General features: G+C 37.5%; 1 protein-coding gene across 1 annotated transcript; it reads left to right on the forward strand.

Moving 5' to 3' along the window:
• Positions 1–356: 356 nt before the first annotated feature.
• On the forward strand, positions 357–1,942 carry LOC133696921 (S-adenosylmethionine decarboxylase proenzyme 4-like). Its single transcript, XM_062119219.1, has one exon. The coding sequence runs from the start codon at positions 502–504 to the stop codon at positions 1,537–1,539; it is 1,038 nt and encodes a 345-aa protein (XP_061975203.1). The 5' UTR covers positions 357–501; the 3' UTR covers positions 1,540–1,942.
• The last annotated feature ends 12,590 nt before the right edge of the window (positions 1,943–14,532 follow it).

Consider the following 14,532-nt stretch of genomic DNA (forward strand, 5'->3'; position numbering starts at 1 on the left):
AAGCAAAGAAAGGAAATAAAATGCATGCGCGTGGGCATAAAATCCATTCCCCTGTTCTTGTCGTCTGTGATGATAAAATCAAAATCAAATTATTAGAAAGATTTATTTCTTTGGAATAATATTAGTATATATATATATAAAATTTTTTTTGCATACTATTAATATTTTTAGGAAACCATATCATCATCTTATTCACTTCATTATGCCTGCAATCATGATTCTTGGTTGCCTCACCCGCATGCCCCCCTTCTCTCCTTCACTCACTATCATCTTCCTCTAGCTAACCCCACTCTCTCTATTTCCTTTTCACCCACCTATAAATCCCATACTCACCCCTCTTCTCTCTCTCACCCTGTACTCCCTCACACCACCCAAAACTCTCTCTTTCTCTTTAGCTATTGCAGTATACACCTCTTCCTTTCATCAATTCCCTCTCCTTCTAGCTAGCTACCTTCTTTTTGATATTATTCGTCTGTGTTGTTTCAATATTTCATAATATCAATGGCTATGTCTGGATTTGAAGGGTATGAGAAGAGGTTGGAGCTTCATTTCTTTGGTGATGACCCTGCGATGTTGGACAACAATCTGGGTCTAAGGCTTCTTGATTTTGAGTCATTAGAACAAGTGTTAAATGCCGTGCAATGCACTGTAGTATCTGCTGTGGCTAACCAATATTTTGATGCCTACGTGTTATCAGAATCAAGCCTCTTTGTGTACCCCACCAAGATCATCATCAAGACATGTGGGACCACCCAGCTCCTCAAATCTATCCGTCCATTAATACACTATGCTTGCAATCTTGGCCTATCTTTGTGCTCTTGTAGGTACACAAGAGGTACGTTTATCTTCCCTAAAGCACAACCTTCCCCTCACACCAGCTTCAAAGAAGAAGTTATCTGCCTTGAAGACGCCCTCCCTAACAATCTTTGCTATAGAAAAGCCTCTGTCATGCCTTCTAAAACCACCACTAATTCTTGGCATGTCTTCACTGCTAGTGATGAATCTCACATAATCCCCAATGATCATGATATTTACACTGTTGAGGTATGCATGACTGATCTTGACCGTGTTTTGGCTCGTAAATTTTTTCTACCTCCTGGTGGGGGCAACAAAAGTGGTGACATAGCTGGCAAAGAAATGACAAAAATTACTGGCATAGGTGATATCAATCCAAGAGCTATGATTTGTGATTTTGCGTTTGACCCTTGTGGATACTCCATGAATGGGATTCATAATGATCGCTACTCTACCATTCATGTCACCCCAGAAGATGGCTTTAGCTATGCAAGCTTTGAGTGTGTGGGCTCCATCTTCGATGATGATCATATTGAACATCTTGTCGGGACTTTGAGGAAGGCAGTGCAAGTTTTCCGGCCAGCTACCCTTTCGGTGTCGACTACTTGCGCAAGCCACGAGGTATGGCCGCGTGTCACCCATGCCCTCGAGCCACTTGGTTTGAAATGCCGGAGTTGCGCTGCCGATGAGTTTCCAGCCGCCGGAAGCATCGTGTTTCAAACGTACACAGCCCGCCGGAAATAGCTCCTCCAAGAAATGGTGCTTGTGTCACGTAGATAAGATATATTGGGGTAAGGGGTCGGTTAAAGGGGAGATCTAGGGTTTAGAAGGAGGGTTTTAGTTGAAAATCTTAGGGTTGGTTATGGATGCATGGTGATGACATGGAGAGATGTGATTGGTTGATGGAGGGTTTGTGGGCTTTGACTTGTGTAGAGAAAGATAGACAAGAGTGGGGATGGAGGATTTAATCAGAGATGAGAGGATGATGTGGAGGCATGAAGAAGAGGGGTGAGAATTTGGGTTCTATCATGATAATGCACCCCACTTAGGCTTGTCACGCCTAAGGTTTTTGAGCTTGCGTTGTGTAGTGGGGGGTGAAAAGAAAAGTGTTTTCAGGTTTATATATGGAAATTTCTCTTTCTCTTAATTTCTTCAAGTATTTATTTATTGATTTATTTATTTTCTTCAAGTATTTCTCTTTACTAAAGAACAAATTAACACTCTTGTATTGTATGAGTTAAGTGCTCTTATATATTCCCATCAATTGATACATGCTGTTAACTCGGTCGGACTTTTGATGTACGTACGTAATTGTTTAACTAACAAGAGCAAGTGATTGGTGTTGGGCAAGAAACTAAAACAAAGAAATTAAAATCCAAATGAAAGAACAAAACCGAAGAAGAAGCTGGGAAAGAGTTATATGTATAACTTGGTTTTGAGGAGATGAACTCCATTAATTGTGATTTGCATGGGAACATGAAAGTATTGTGAAGGAATTTAGGTTTAGCTACTATGATTATGTCGATGAGTTGCGTCTGGCGTGGAAGTCACCATACCTCAATATGATGCAATCTAACAGCTCTTTGTCTCATTATAATACAGAATCTGCACGTGACCATATATAATCAGCTTAAAGTACTGGCCAAATGTGCATTACTTGTCCATGAATCATTTGCCACAAAAAGCGTGGAGATCATGTATAGACTATTGCATTGCAATACGCCAATACCTCACTTCATCATGCCATCGATCGAGTTTTGTTGCTTCAAAAAACAAAAAGGTTTTGTTGCTTCTCTTCTCCTTGTAAATAATATTGAGGTTATCCTTAAATTAATCAACGTACGTAAAAATGAGAGTGAATCCCAGCCACTGAGCAAACATAAATTGGTAGGTTGGTTTACATGATCTAGCGATCCATTTCATAGAAAATGAGGGAACTGTTTAATGCTTAAAGACAAGCCGTGATCAAAATGCATGGAACATATATGCACCCTTTAGACAACATGCATGAAGTGATGTTCTACTAGAATCGGCTTATCTTATCATATATGCTTGGCTAGCTTGTTGACACCTAGCAGGCCCCAACCGATCAATCGAGGTTGGCTAAGCCCAACCTAACCCTCTTCCCTTTGATCTAACCTCATCTTCTCATCTTTAACCGAACTCTCTCCTCCTTTGTCCCAATGAAACCCTACTCCTAGCTTTTAATGACCATCCTATCTCGCCAGTAATTATCACTCTAAAATTGTTTAGGCCAAGTTTTCTATCAATGACTATTCCTGAACCTTACTTTTTACCAACTCTCTTGGCCTAACAAACTTTTTATTAATGTATTAATGGTTTAATTTCATGCACCGACATATTTTTCAATAGCAAGTGATTTGATAACCAATTACTCAACTTTCTAAAAAGTCAAATAATCCTCATCATTTTTCTCCCTTCATTAGGTAAACTTATATAACCTCTAGTATTTATAAATATCACAAGTCACAAGGTAAAGAACCAAGCAACACATTTAGCCATCATTTCAACATAATTCAACAAGCTACACATAGAAACACTTCCTACAACTTCATTATATTTTCTAGTCCTATACATTATTCATCTATTCTTTGTTTATTAACTTAAATATTAAAGAGTTTCTTATCTTGATAAAAGACTTATTTGCTAGTCAAACACCATCTCATGATATAAGTACCAAGAAAAGCCTAGATACTATCTGAAGTTTTTCATGAATTGGGTATATACCCAATAGAAATATAGCATTGACACTGGTAATGACATGCGCAAGGCCATAAATGCATTCCGTGGCTAAATGAAGTTATTATTTGGGGGGTGTGTGTGTGTGTGAGAGAGAGAGAGACAATGTCGATGAAAAATGTCAAGGATCTAGATCACTTCATTGAATTGGGGTTGATTGTATGTTAGATATTCAGTCTTGGTTCTAGTAATACCCAATCCAATTATGTACTCCTAGTGGCTGTTCAGTAGCCCTAATGATATGACAATAAGGGTTGTGTCACTCACTCCTTTTGGAACATTCTTTGTTCTAATTTCCATTTTAATGTCAAATGTATTAAATTGTTGATGCACTTGATCAATCCATATAATTCTACAAGTTACCCAATATTTTTTTCAATACATGAAAGTTTAATGATAGATGAGCTAAAGTTGATATCTCGAATGATTTATGCCCATTGTTTGAATGGTTTGTTCCATGTAAGTAGAGTTTAGACTTATCATCTAAAATCCCACTATTGACTAGAATGACACTAAAAAATTTCATGACAAGTAGTTGAAATAATTTCTTCATCAAATAAGACTGGTCTTAATCTAATCATTTTACATTAATCGGTACGTGTGCTTGCTTTATGTGCGAAGGTATCCCACTACCAGAAAACAGGAGAAAAGCAACGGAATTATTCCGTCGGTAATTTATACCGACGAAAATAATTCCGTCTCAAAAACTGTCGGTATATACCGACGGTTTCGCCGATGGGGTATACAGTTCATCTGGAAATATGCAACGGCGTGGTGACGTCAGGCAATTTTACCGACGGAAAGTACCGAGGGATTCAAACTGAGATAGCTGTACAGTGACGTGGCGCTGTCACCGACGGCATCACCGACGGAATCACCGACGGAAGTAACCCGTCGGTGATTCCGTCGGAAAAAACCATTATATGCACCCATCTGCCGACACTCTCTTCCTCTGTTTCTCCTTCTTCTTCTTTCCCATCCCACCTCTCCCCTCTCAAACTACAGCTCCCCTCCCAAACTGCAGCCAAACACCCATCTCAAACTCTCCACTATTCTCAACACGAGCACTCAAGTTTCTTATATCTTGTACGTGGTCACAATATCCGTTTCTTATAGATTTTATCATTTTTTTATAAGTAAATCTATCCTTTTTAGTTTTAATATTTAATTGTGAATTTTATCATTTTTTTGTAAGTAAATCTATCCTTTTTAGTTTTAATATTTAATTGTGAATTTTATTGTTTTAGTATATGTATTTTGTTAATGTTTGTACTTGTTTAATTGTTATTTGTCAAAGAAACTTGTAGTATGAATGTATAATTTTGTAGTTGTTATAGTTTGTTTTAGATTTTGTCAAATTATATTTGTTTGTAAATTGTTGAAATTTTGTTTGAATTACACCGAATTAAATGTGTCGTTGTTATGAAATAAATAATTAATAGCTTGTTTAAGTGTCTTGTTTAATTGTTATCAATTATATTTCGAAGTTGTGATTTCTGTAAATTTATATATGTATAAATTTGTATGTATGAACGTTGATAGTTGATAATTGATAATGAATATTTAACATAAGTGTTGTTTTAGTTTGTTGGATAATGTCGGGGAAAACCAATATTTTTGTTATGTTTTATAGAGGTTCAATAGAAGTCATGGATGATCGTTCATGGATGTATCGGGACTCACCCCAAGGATTGCAGAGGATGGATTATTGTAACGGTGTCCAGGGTTTTATTAATTTCACAACATCTATTCCGAGGAATTTTATTGATGGCGGTATTAGGTGTCCATGCAGGAAGTGTAAAAATTTAAAGTTTCTGCATCAAGATGTTGTAACGATGCATCTTCTAACCAAAGGGTTCATGGAAGATTACCTGTGTTGGTATGCTCACGGAGAACTATTTGTTCCTGATGAGAGCATGGAAGAACAAGTGGTTAAGTCAACTTCTAGTGCTAGCAACATGCATGAAGTTGGAAATGAGAACAGTAATCCTTACAGGAATATGGTTATGGATGCAATGAGAATGAGTGAAGGTAATGTCAGGGAATGTCCAATTGTAGAAGAAGAACCTAATGTAGATGCAGCAAGGTTTTTTGATCTGTTGAGAGATTCTGACGAACCATTATGGGATGGCTGCACAAACCACAGTAAATTATCAGCCGTAGCACAGGTGTTCACCATCAATTCAGATCACGGGTTGAGTGAGGCCGGTTATGACAAGATTATTGAATGGACGAGAAGCATTTTACCTGAAGGGAACAGGCTGAAAGAGAACTTCTATGCTGCCAAGTCCATGATGAAACCCCTCGGTTTAGGATACCAGAAAATTGATATATGGCCTAACTTCTGCATGTTATACTACCTTGAAAATGCTGAGATGACCGAGTGCATGACATGCGGGCATTCCCGTTACAAACCCAGAACTGGTAGAGGGAAGACTCTCGTGGCATATAAAAAACTTGGATACTTCCCAATCACACCTAGACTGCAGAGGTTATTCATGTCACCAAGGACTGCTGAGCACATGACATGGCACCAATCACACCATGCGGTTGATGGAGTGATGGTTCATCCTTCTAACGGTGAAGCCTGGAAACACTTTAACAGTATGCATCCTCCCTTTTCAGTTGAATCAAGAAACGTGCGTCTTGGGTTGTGTACAGACGGATTCAACCCATTCGGGTCATTTGCTGCTCCTTATTCTTGTTGGCCGGTCATACTGACGGTTTATAACTTGCCACCGGGGATGTGTATGAGGCCGGAGTTCATGTTTTTATCTATGGTCATACCAGGTCCGAGCAGTCAGGGGCGGAATATAGATGTTTTTCTTCGTCCGTTGATTGATGAGTTGACGCAGTTGTGGTCCTCTGGAGCTTTGACTTATGACATCTCGAGGAAACAAAATTTTGTTATGAGAGCGGCTTTGATGTGGACTATCAATGATTTCCCAGCTTATGGAATGGTTTCTGGTTGGAGCACGCATGGAAAGCTAGCATGTCCATATTGTATGGAGAACAACAAGGCATTCATGCTAACAAACGGGGGTAAAGCTTCTTTTTTTGACTGTCACCGTCGTTTCTTGCCACATAACCACAGGTACAGAAAGAACAGAAAGGATTTCTTTGTTGGCAGAGTTGAAAATGATGTTGCACCCCCGCGTCTTGCCGGTGAAGAATTGTTTGATGTTGTGTCAGAGTACGGTGAAATTGTGTTTGGTCTCCAATCAGGTAAGCAGAAGTTTCCTGGTTTTGGTTTGACCCATAATTGGGTGAAGCGAAGTATATTTTGGGAGCTTCCTTATTGGAAGACCAATCTTCTCCGCCATAACCTTGACGTCATGCACATTGAAAAGAACGTGTTTGAGAACATTTTCAACACCGTCATAGATGTGAAGGGGAAGACAAAGGACAACATCAAGGCTAGATTGGATGTAGCGCTGTTCTGTAACCATAAAAATATGGAGTTGGTTTGTGATGGGTCACGGGTCGCAAAACCAAAAGCAAGCTTCGTGCTAGAGAAAAACGCACAACTACTAGTCTACAAATGGCTTAAGAGTCTGCGTTTCCCCGATGGACATGCCTCGAACATATCAAGGCTGGTTAATACGGAGGAATGCAGATTATATGGAATGAAGAGTCATGACTGCCATGTGTTTATGCAAACACTCATCCCATTAGCTTTTCGTGATTTGTTGCCAAAGGGGATATGGGATGCACTAACGGAGATTAGTCATTTCTTCAGAAACATATGCTCCAGCAAGTTGAATGTTGATCACATTGAAAGGCTTGAAAAGAATATCGTCGAGACAATATGCAAACTTGAGATGATATTCCCTCCATCATTTTTTGACTCAATGGAGCATCTACCCGTACATTTACCGTTTGAGGTAAAAGTTGGAGGACCGGTCCAGTACAGATGGATGTATCCATTCGAGAGGTTAGATATTACAGTTGCTATGACATTTATAATCAAATGTTTTTATTTTTATTTTAATGTTTTTAATTGATAATTTTTTATTAATATATATATATATATATGCAGGTACTTGTTCAATCTTAAAAAAAAGGTTAAGAACAAGGCGCATGTTGAGGCGTCAATATGTGAGGCGTATATTGTTGAGAAGATCTCAACATTTATCTCATACTATTTCGAACCTCATTTGAGAACGAGGATAAACCATGTTCCACGGTATGATGATGGTGGTGAAGTGCATTCAAGTGGGAACTTGTCAATATTCTCCAATCCTAGACGACCCACACCTAAAAATGCCGTGAGGGGAAGATATTTGTCTGAAATAGAGTTCAGACAAGCACACAATTATGTCCTATTTAACTGTGATGAGCTTAGACCTTTTATTAAGTAAGTGGATGTTCGACTTAAACTTTGTCAAGAGTGTACTATTTATGTTTTGTGATACCATACACTCATATACTTTGGAACAACCTTGCAGGCAACATCGACGATACTTACTGTCCAATAACTCACAGCTGACCGAATCCCAGATCTTTCAATTACAAGATGAACAATTTGCCACATGGTTTAGAACACATGTAAGTCCTATCACAAACTCATTATCTCTTGCAATGTAATTAATTGTTATTGTTGTTACATAATATCCGTTTATTGATTATTGTTGTATTTAATTTACAAGCTAGGTTTATCAAATGGGAGGTAGTGCTGCTATTTCACTGTCTTTACTGTGTCTGGGCCCTGAAAGAAAAGTCAAGTGCTATAATGGATATTTTGTCAATGGATATGTCTTTCATACTGAAGAATACGGGCATGGAAGAAAGACATACAACAGCGGTGTTTGTATTAAGGGATCGACTTCTAGTGAGTTTGAAGTTGACTACTACGGTAGATTGGAAGAGGTCATCGAAGTGCAATATCATAGCGAGCAAAATAGTGTTTTTATTCAAATGCTATTGGTATGACACAACTGACAGAGGAATCAGAGTAGATCCTCACTATGGTCTCGTTGAAATCAATTCAAAAGCTAGACACCGCAACGTAAACGACGTCTTTGTTTTCGCAAAGCAATGCCAACAAGTTTATTACACATACACCCCTTCCTTTAGAAAGGACCGATCAAGAGTTGATTGGCTATCCGTTTTAAAAACAAAACCCAAGGGTCGTGTCGAGGTTGTTCAGGATGAGAACGAAGACACAAGTGTGATAGATGAAGTCTTTCAAGCAAGTGAGTTGGTTGAACCATACCGAGTTGCTCCGTTGATTGACTTAGAAGAAAATTCGAATTTTCATGTTTTCAACGATAGTCTTGTTGATGTTGACGCAGAGGAGTTGAATGTTGTTCTGAGCTCTACTAGTGGAAAAAAGAATGTTGTTGAAGAAGATGATAACGAAATTGAAGAGTGCGATGAAGCTGATGATAATAATTCAATAGAGGACGAAGATGAAAATTCCGACTAACTAAACATGTTATAAAGCCTTATTTTTATAATGTAATAATTTGAAACATGAAATATTTATTCTTCTTTAAGGGTCAGCCTTTGTTATTGTGTTGTGTGTGTTGTAAGATTGCAATTCAAGATTTTTTGAGAGGGTTACATTAAAAAAATAAGAAAAATTTACCTTTTCACCGACGGATTTACCGGCGGAATATAAACCATCGGTATTTCACAGAGAGTTGCAAAACAAATTACAGGATTTTGCCACATTCACCGACGGATTTACCGACGGAATATATTCCGTCGGTATTCCACAGAGAGTTGAAAAACAAATTACAGGATTTTGCCACATTCACCGACGGAATATAAACCGTCGGTATTCCACAGAGAGTTGCAAAACAAATTACGGGATTTTGCCACATTCACCGACGGATTTCCGACGACATTTCCGACGGATTACCGACGGATAACGCATGCGTGACACGTGTTCGTCTGCACATGTACCGACGGAATTTCCGACCTCCAATACCGACGGCATTACCGACGGATCATGCATGTCTGACACGTGTCCATCTGCACCAGTACCGACAGACTTGCCGACGGATTTGCCGACGGATCGAAAAGTTTGGCGGGATTTCCAAACTTTTTGGTGCGCATTTCAATTAATTTCCGACGGAATTACCGACGAAAATTAATTGCACCGACAGCAAATAATTTCCGTCGGAAATATTGCTATATATACCGCCCATCCCCTCACTTTGTTCATCTTCTCCTCTTCTCCCTTTCTCTTCTCCTCTTCTCCCTTTCTCCCTTTCTCTTCTCCTCTTCTCCCTTTCTCCCTTTCTCTTCTCCCTTGCTCTTCTTCTCTCATTTATATTTAGCTTTTAGAAGGATTTTATTGTTTTGGTGGTAGTTTTAAAAGGTATGTATCCCTTTTTCTTTATCTTTTTATTTTTATTTTTATTTTAATTATGATTATTTTTTTTGGTGTTTTTCGTTTTGTATATTGTTTGTAGATAAAATCTTAAATTCGACAAATTATTAAGGTAAGCATTTTTTATTCCCAAATTTATTTTGAATTGATATAATGTTTTTTAGTTTTTTAATTTGTTTGTTTTGTGTTTATGTTGTGTGTTGTGTAGTGTTTTTTAATTTTATTTATTAATTTTAGTTTTTTAGTTTTGATATTATTGTTTGTATTGCTATAATTGTTATTGTTGAATTTTATGTTAAAAATATTAATTTATAAATATAATTGTTATTGTTGATTTATTTTAAAAATGTTAATTTATATATATAGAATTGCATTTAATTAGTTTATCTTAATTTAGGATATTATTGTTTGTATTGCTATAATTGTTATTGTTGAATTTATGTTAAAAATGTTAATTTATAAATATAATTGTTATTGTTGATTTGTTTTAAAAATGTTAATTTATATATATAGAATTGCATTTAATTAGTTTATCTTAATTTAGGATATTATTGTTTGTATTGCTATAATTGTTATTGTTGAATTTATGTTAAAAATGTTAATTTATAAATATAATTGTTATTGTTGATTTGTTTTAAAAATGTTAATTTATATATATAGAATTGCATTTAATTAGTTTATCTTAATTTAGGATATTTGTATGACTTAAATCTAATGTTAGTACCAATTTAACAATGAATGTTCATAGTTGTAATTCTATATGATGTTATTGAATAAAATGTTGTGTTGATGATGATGAGTTGAGTTGAGATCCAGGATGATTGGATCGGGATGTGAAATAAAATTGAAAGTGTAATATGATTTTGTCGACAACTTGGGACCCCCCAGTACAGGGGAGACTCTGTCGAATTTTTTTTTAAATAATCAAAGTTAATTATGTAATTATTCGTATACATTTGTGTAGATGCGTAGAATGAAATATACAGCACGTCGTCAGAAGACGGTTGCAGCTAGTTCTTCTAGCAGCGAGGAGGACGTATCCTTAGGTGCTGATCACGACGAGGAATCTATGCCAACTTGTGATGCTGCCTCTTCTAGCGCGGTTTCACAGCGCAGAAGCGGTGTGCCTTCACAGCGGGGTCAATTCACCTGCAAGTACCAGGCATAATGGAAGGATGACCTCTCAATGTAAGTTTGTTTAGGTTTTAGTTTTTTTTTTTATATACTTATTTTGTGACAAGAAATCAGACAAGAAATCACAATTAATATTAATTACTACTTTTATTTAATTTCAGGTTCACAAACATTGAGGCTGCAAGGACTATAACATTGGCGTTTAAATCGTCGATGGAGATTCCATTGTTTCAATGGAGCCAGGTTTCCAAACATCCTGAGTGGAAACCTAATATCGATGCATGGTTTAAGCGATTTCAAGTCGGTGTTAATTTTTAATAAATGATTTTTATAATTTTATATCTTGTACTATTTTTATTTTATATGAATTATTTATATACACAGAACAAATTTGAGTGGGATAGGGTGAACAACAATGTTGTGAGGAGGGTATGGGAGAATCACGCGGCAACTAGGTAACATCGAAAATAATATTTATTTTTGTTTTATAATTTTATGTTTTAAATTCTAATTTGTTACTATAGAAGTAGGTTGCGTGATTTTTGGTATGACACCCAAAAAAAATCAAAAAGACATGCGAGGGATAACGGTCTTGAAGGATGGAATGAGGTGGCGGTTTGGCAGGAATTCAAACCGCCATTCATCTCGGGGGAAATATGGACGGCATATATTGAGCACGTGACCTCAGAGCGGTTCTCACGGCGCTCACAGTCTGGCGCCGACAACCGGAACCGGCAAATTTATGGTTCGGTGACCACGCACACTGGCGGATCCGTCCCATTCAGCGCACATGCAAAGCGGATGGTAAGATTAATTTTGATGAAATATATCGTTAATTAATTTTTCGTTCATTATAATATATTTAACTTTCAACCTATTTTTTCCTTACAGGCTGCGTCTTTTGGACGTGAACCGAGTCCAATGGAGCTGTTTGTAGAGATGCATGTGCGAAATCAAGACCGCCAAAAGGGGGTATAGTAGTTCGTGGACAACCGTGCTCAGCACTTCGTGGTATGTTCGTTCATTCATTTTATTTTGTAAGTTATTATTTTCTTGAATTGCATCTTGAATTGCATTTGATGATTTTTTTACCGATGGAATTTTCAGGAGACCTATAATAGCCGGTTGAGGGAGAGATATGGGGACAATCCGTCGACCCATCCAGATTTCAATCCAGATTTGTGGATGGAGGCGGGATCGTCTGGTGGACCCGATAAAAATAGGGTCTACGGGCTCTCTAACACTACGGCTGACAACTTGCGTTCGACTCGTAGTGTCTCAACTGTTGGAAGCTCTCCATCAGTATCGAACACCCAGTCTGAGGAGTTCATTGCATTGAAACAACAATATCAACAACTCTCGACGAATTATGATGAGCTCCGTCAAATAGTCATGGAGATGAGATCAAAGATGGGTGATGATACTTGTGCAGCTTCTTTTTAGCCGTATGGTCCCGGGAACAACCAGCCTCCTCCTCCTCCTCCGCCTCCTCCTCCAGCTCCGCCGCTATTCTATTTAATTTTGCTTTTTAAACACATTAAATTTGTAATGAATATTATTTAACATTACTTTTACATTATTAATGTTTAATGCATTTCTATTTGTTTATTAAGGTTTTTTACAATTAATAAATTATTTTTTTATATATATTTTAAATACCTACCGACGGATATACCGACAGATAGTATCCGTCGGTATTTAACAGAGAGTTGCCGAACAATTACCATCCATGCCATCATTACCGACGGCATCACCGACGGATATAATCCGTCGGGCATTAAATTCCGACGGCATTACCGACGGATAATATCCATCGGTATTACACAGAGAGTTGCAACAAAATTACCAGCCATGCCATACTTACCGACGAAAAATCTGTCGGTAATGCCGTCGGTAATTACCCTTGAAATTACCGACGGATTTATTCCGTCGGTAATGTTACCGCGAGAAACTTTTTTTTTGGCGCGCGCGTATCCGTCTGTAAACCATCGGTGTTTCCGTCGGTGGGTGGTTTTTTTTATTTGCGACAGAATTAGCGACGGAAATGGGATTTACCGACGAATGTTTTACTGATGGACGTGTTCCGTCGGTGAGTCCGTCAGTATTATTTTCACCGACGGATTTCATTGCTGTCACCGACGGAATGAGTCCGTCGGTAACACTGGATAATGTTGTAGTGTCCATACAATGTTATAATCAAAATAACTACCTCTCCTTCCTTTATCTCCTTTTATTTTTTGTTATAAAATAAAAGGAATAAACAACATTCTTCTATTTTGGTAAGAGGAGGTAGCAATTTATCAATGATAAATTTCATGACATGAATCAATTTTAACAGAAAATATTATAGAATGTATATATCTAGGAAATATTATAGGATTAATCTATTGTTGTAATCTCTACATTAACTATTATATATTGCCCTACATGTGTAAATAGGAAAGATTAGCTAACTAATAGGTTAAGCCTCGTATTTCTCTTCAATTTGATATCAGAGCCTTAACATATTAAAACTCCTTTCTCCCACTTATTAATGGACTCTATAGCTATAGACTCCCCCCACTACCAGACCTATGTTGCAGCTCGTTCCAGCTCTACCGGCCGACCACACATAATCTGCTGTTGTTGCTTCCTTTCCTACAATAGCAAACTGCCTCTCTTGCAGAGCAAAACAATGGTTCCTCTTCTCATGTTTCTACCATTCCTCTTTATAGTATGGGGGCTTTAACTCCCATCATAGTTTTCTTATCCAATACTTAGCAAGTTATTTTGTTTAAGCTTACAAACAACAATTATTTCTGTTGGTGAATACAGATGAAGCCACATCTTATTGGTCAGGGTATCTTCCACTTTGTTGATGGTTTCTTGCCATGTTCTTCTTTTCATATAGCTAAAGCTGATGGTTCTGTCAATTCATCTTTACACATTAATCCTTTATTTCTTTGTTAGAAGCAACATGATCAACTTATTTTGAGTGCAAGTGCATTATCTCTTCTCTTTTAATGGATGTACTGCATCTTGTTGTAATTGTTAGACTTCTTATTGTGTTTGGCATACTCTTGAGTAAGCTCTCGTCTCTCCATCTAATTCTCACATTATACAACTTCATGGGTTCTTTCAAAATCTTTGGTAAGGTAATGCTTCGGTTGATATGCATATGCAGAAAGCAAAATCCTTATATGATGAATTGGTCGTTGCCGGCTGGCCAATCTCTCTTGAAGATTTTAATCTTTATGCGTTTCATTGCCTTCTGGTGAGTTCAAAGACTTGGTAATCAGCCTCGCGACCAAGGCAGAACCTCTTTCATTTGTAGATCTTCATAACCATCTCTTTACCCATGAGTTTCTTCACAAGACCTCATGTCAATCCATGACTGTCAATCCTTCTCTACTGCCCACAACACCTCTGTTTCCCTTAGCAAATATTGCCTAATATCATTTCTCTGCCACTTATAACAATAGCCCCAATTTCAGTCGTAACAAAGGACGGTTTCGTGACAACTA

The sequence above is a fragment of the Populus nigra genome, chromosome 6, assembly GCF_951802175.1.
Source record: "Populus nigra chromosome 6, ddPopNigr1.1, whole genome shotgun sequence".
In the NCBI taxonomy this organism is placed as follows: Eukaryota; Viridiplantae; Streptophyta; class Magnoliopsida; order Malpighiales; family Salicaceae; genus Populus; species Populus nigra.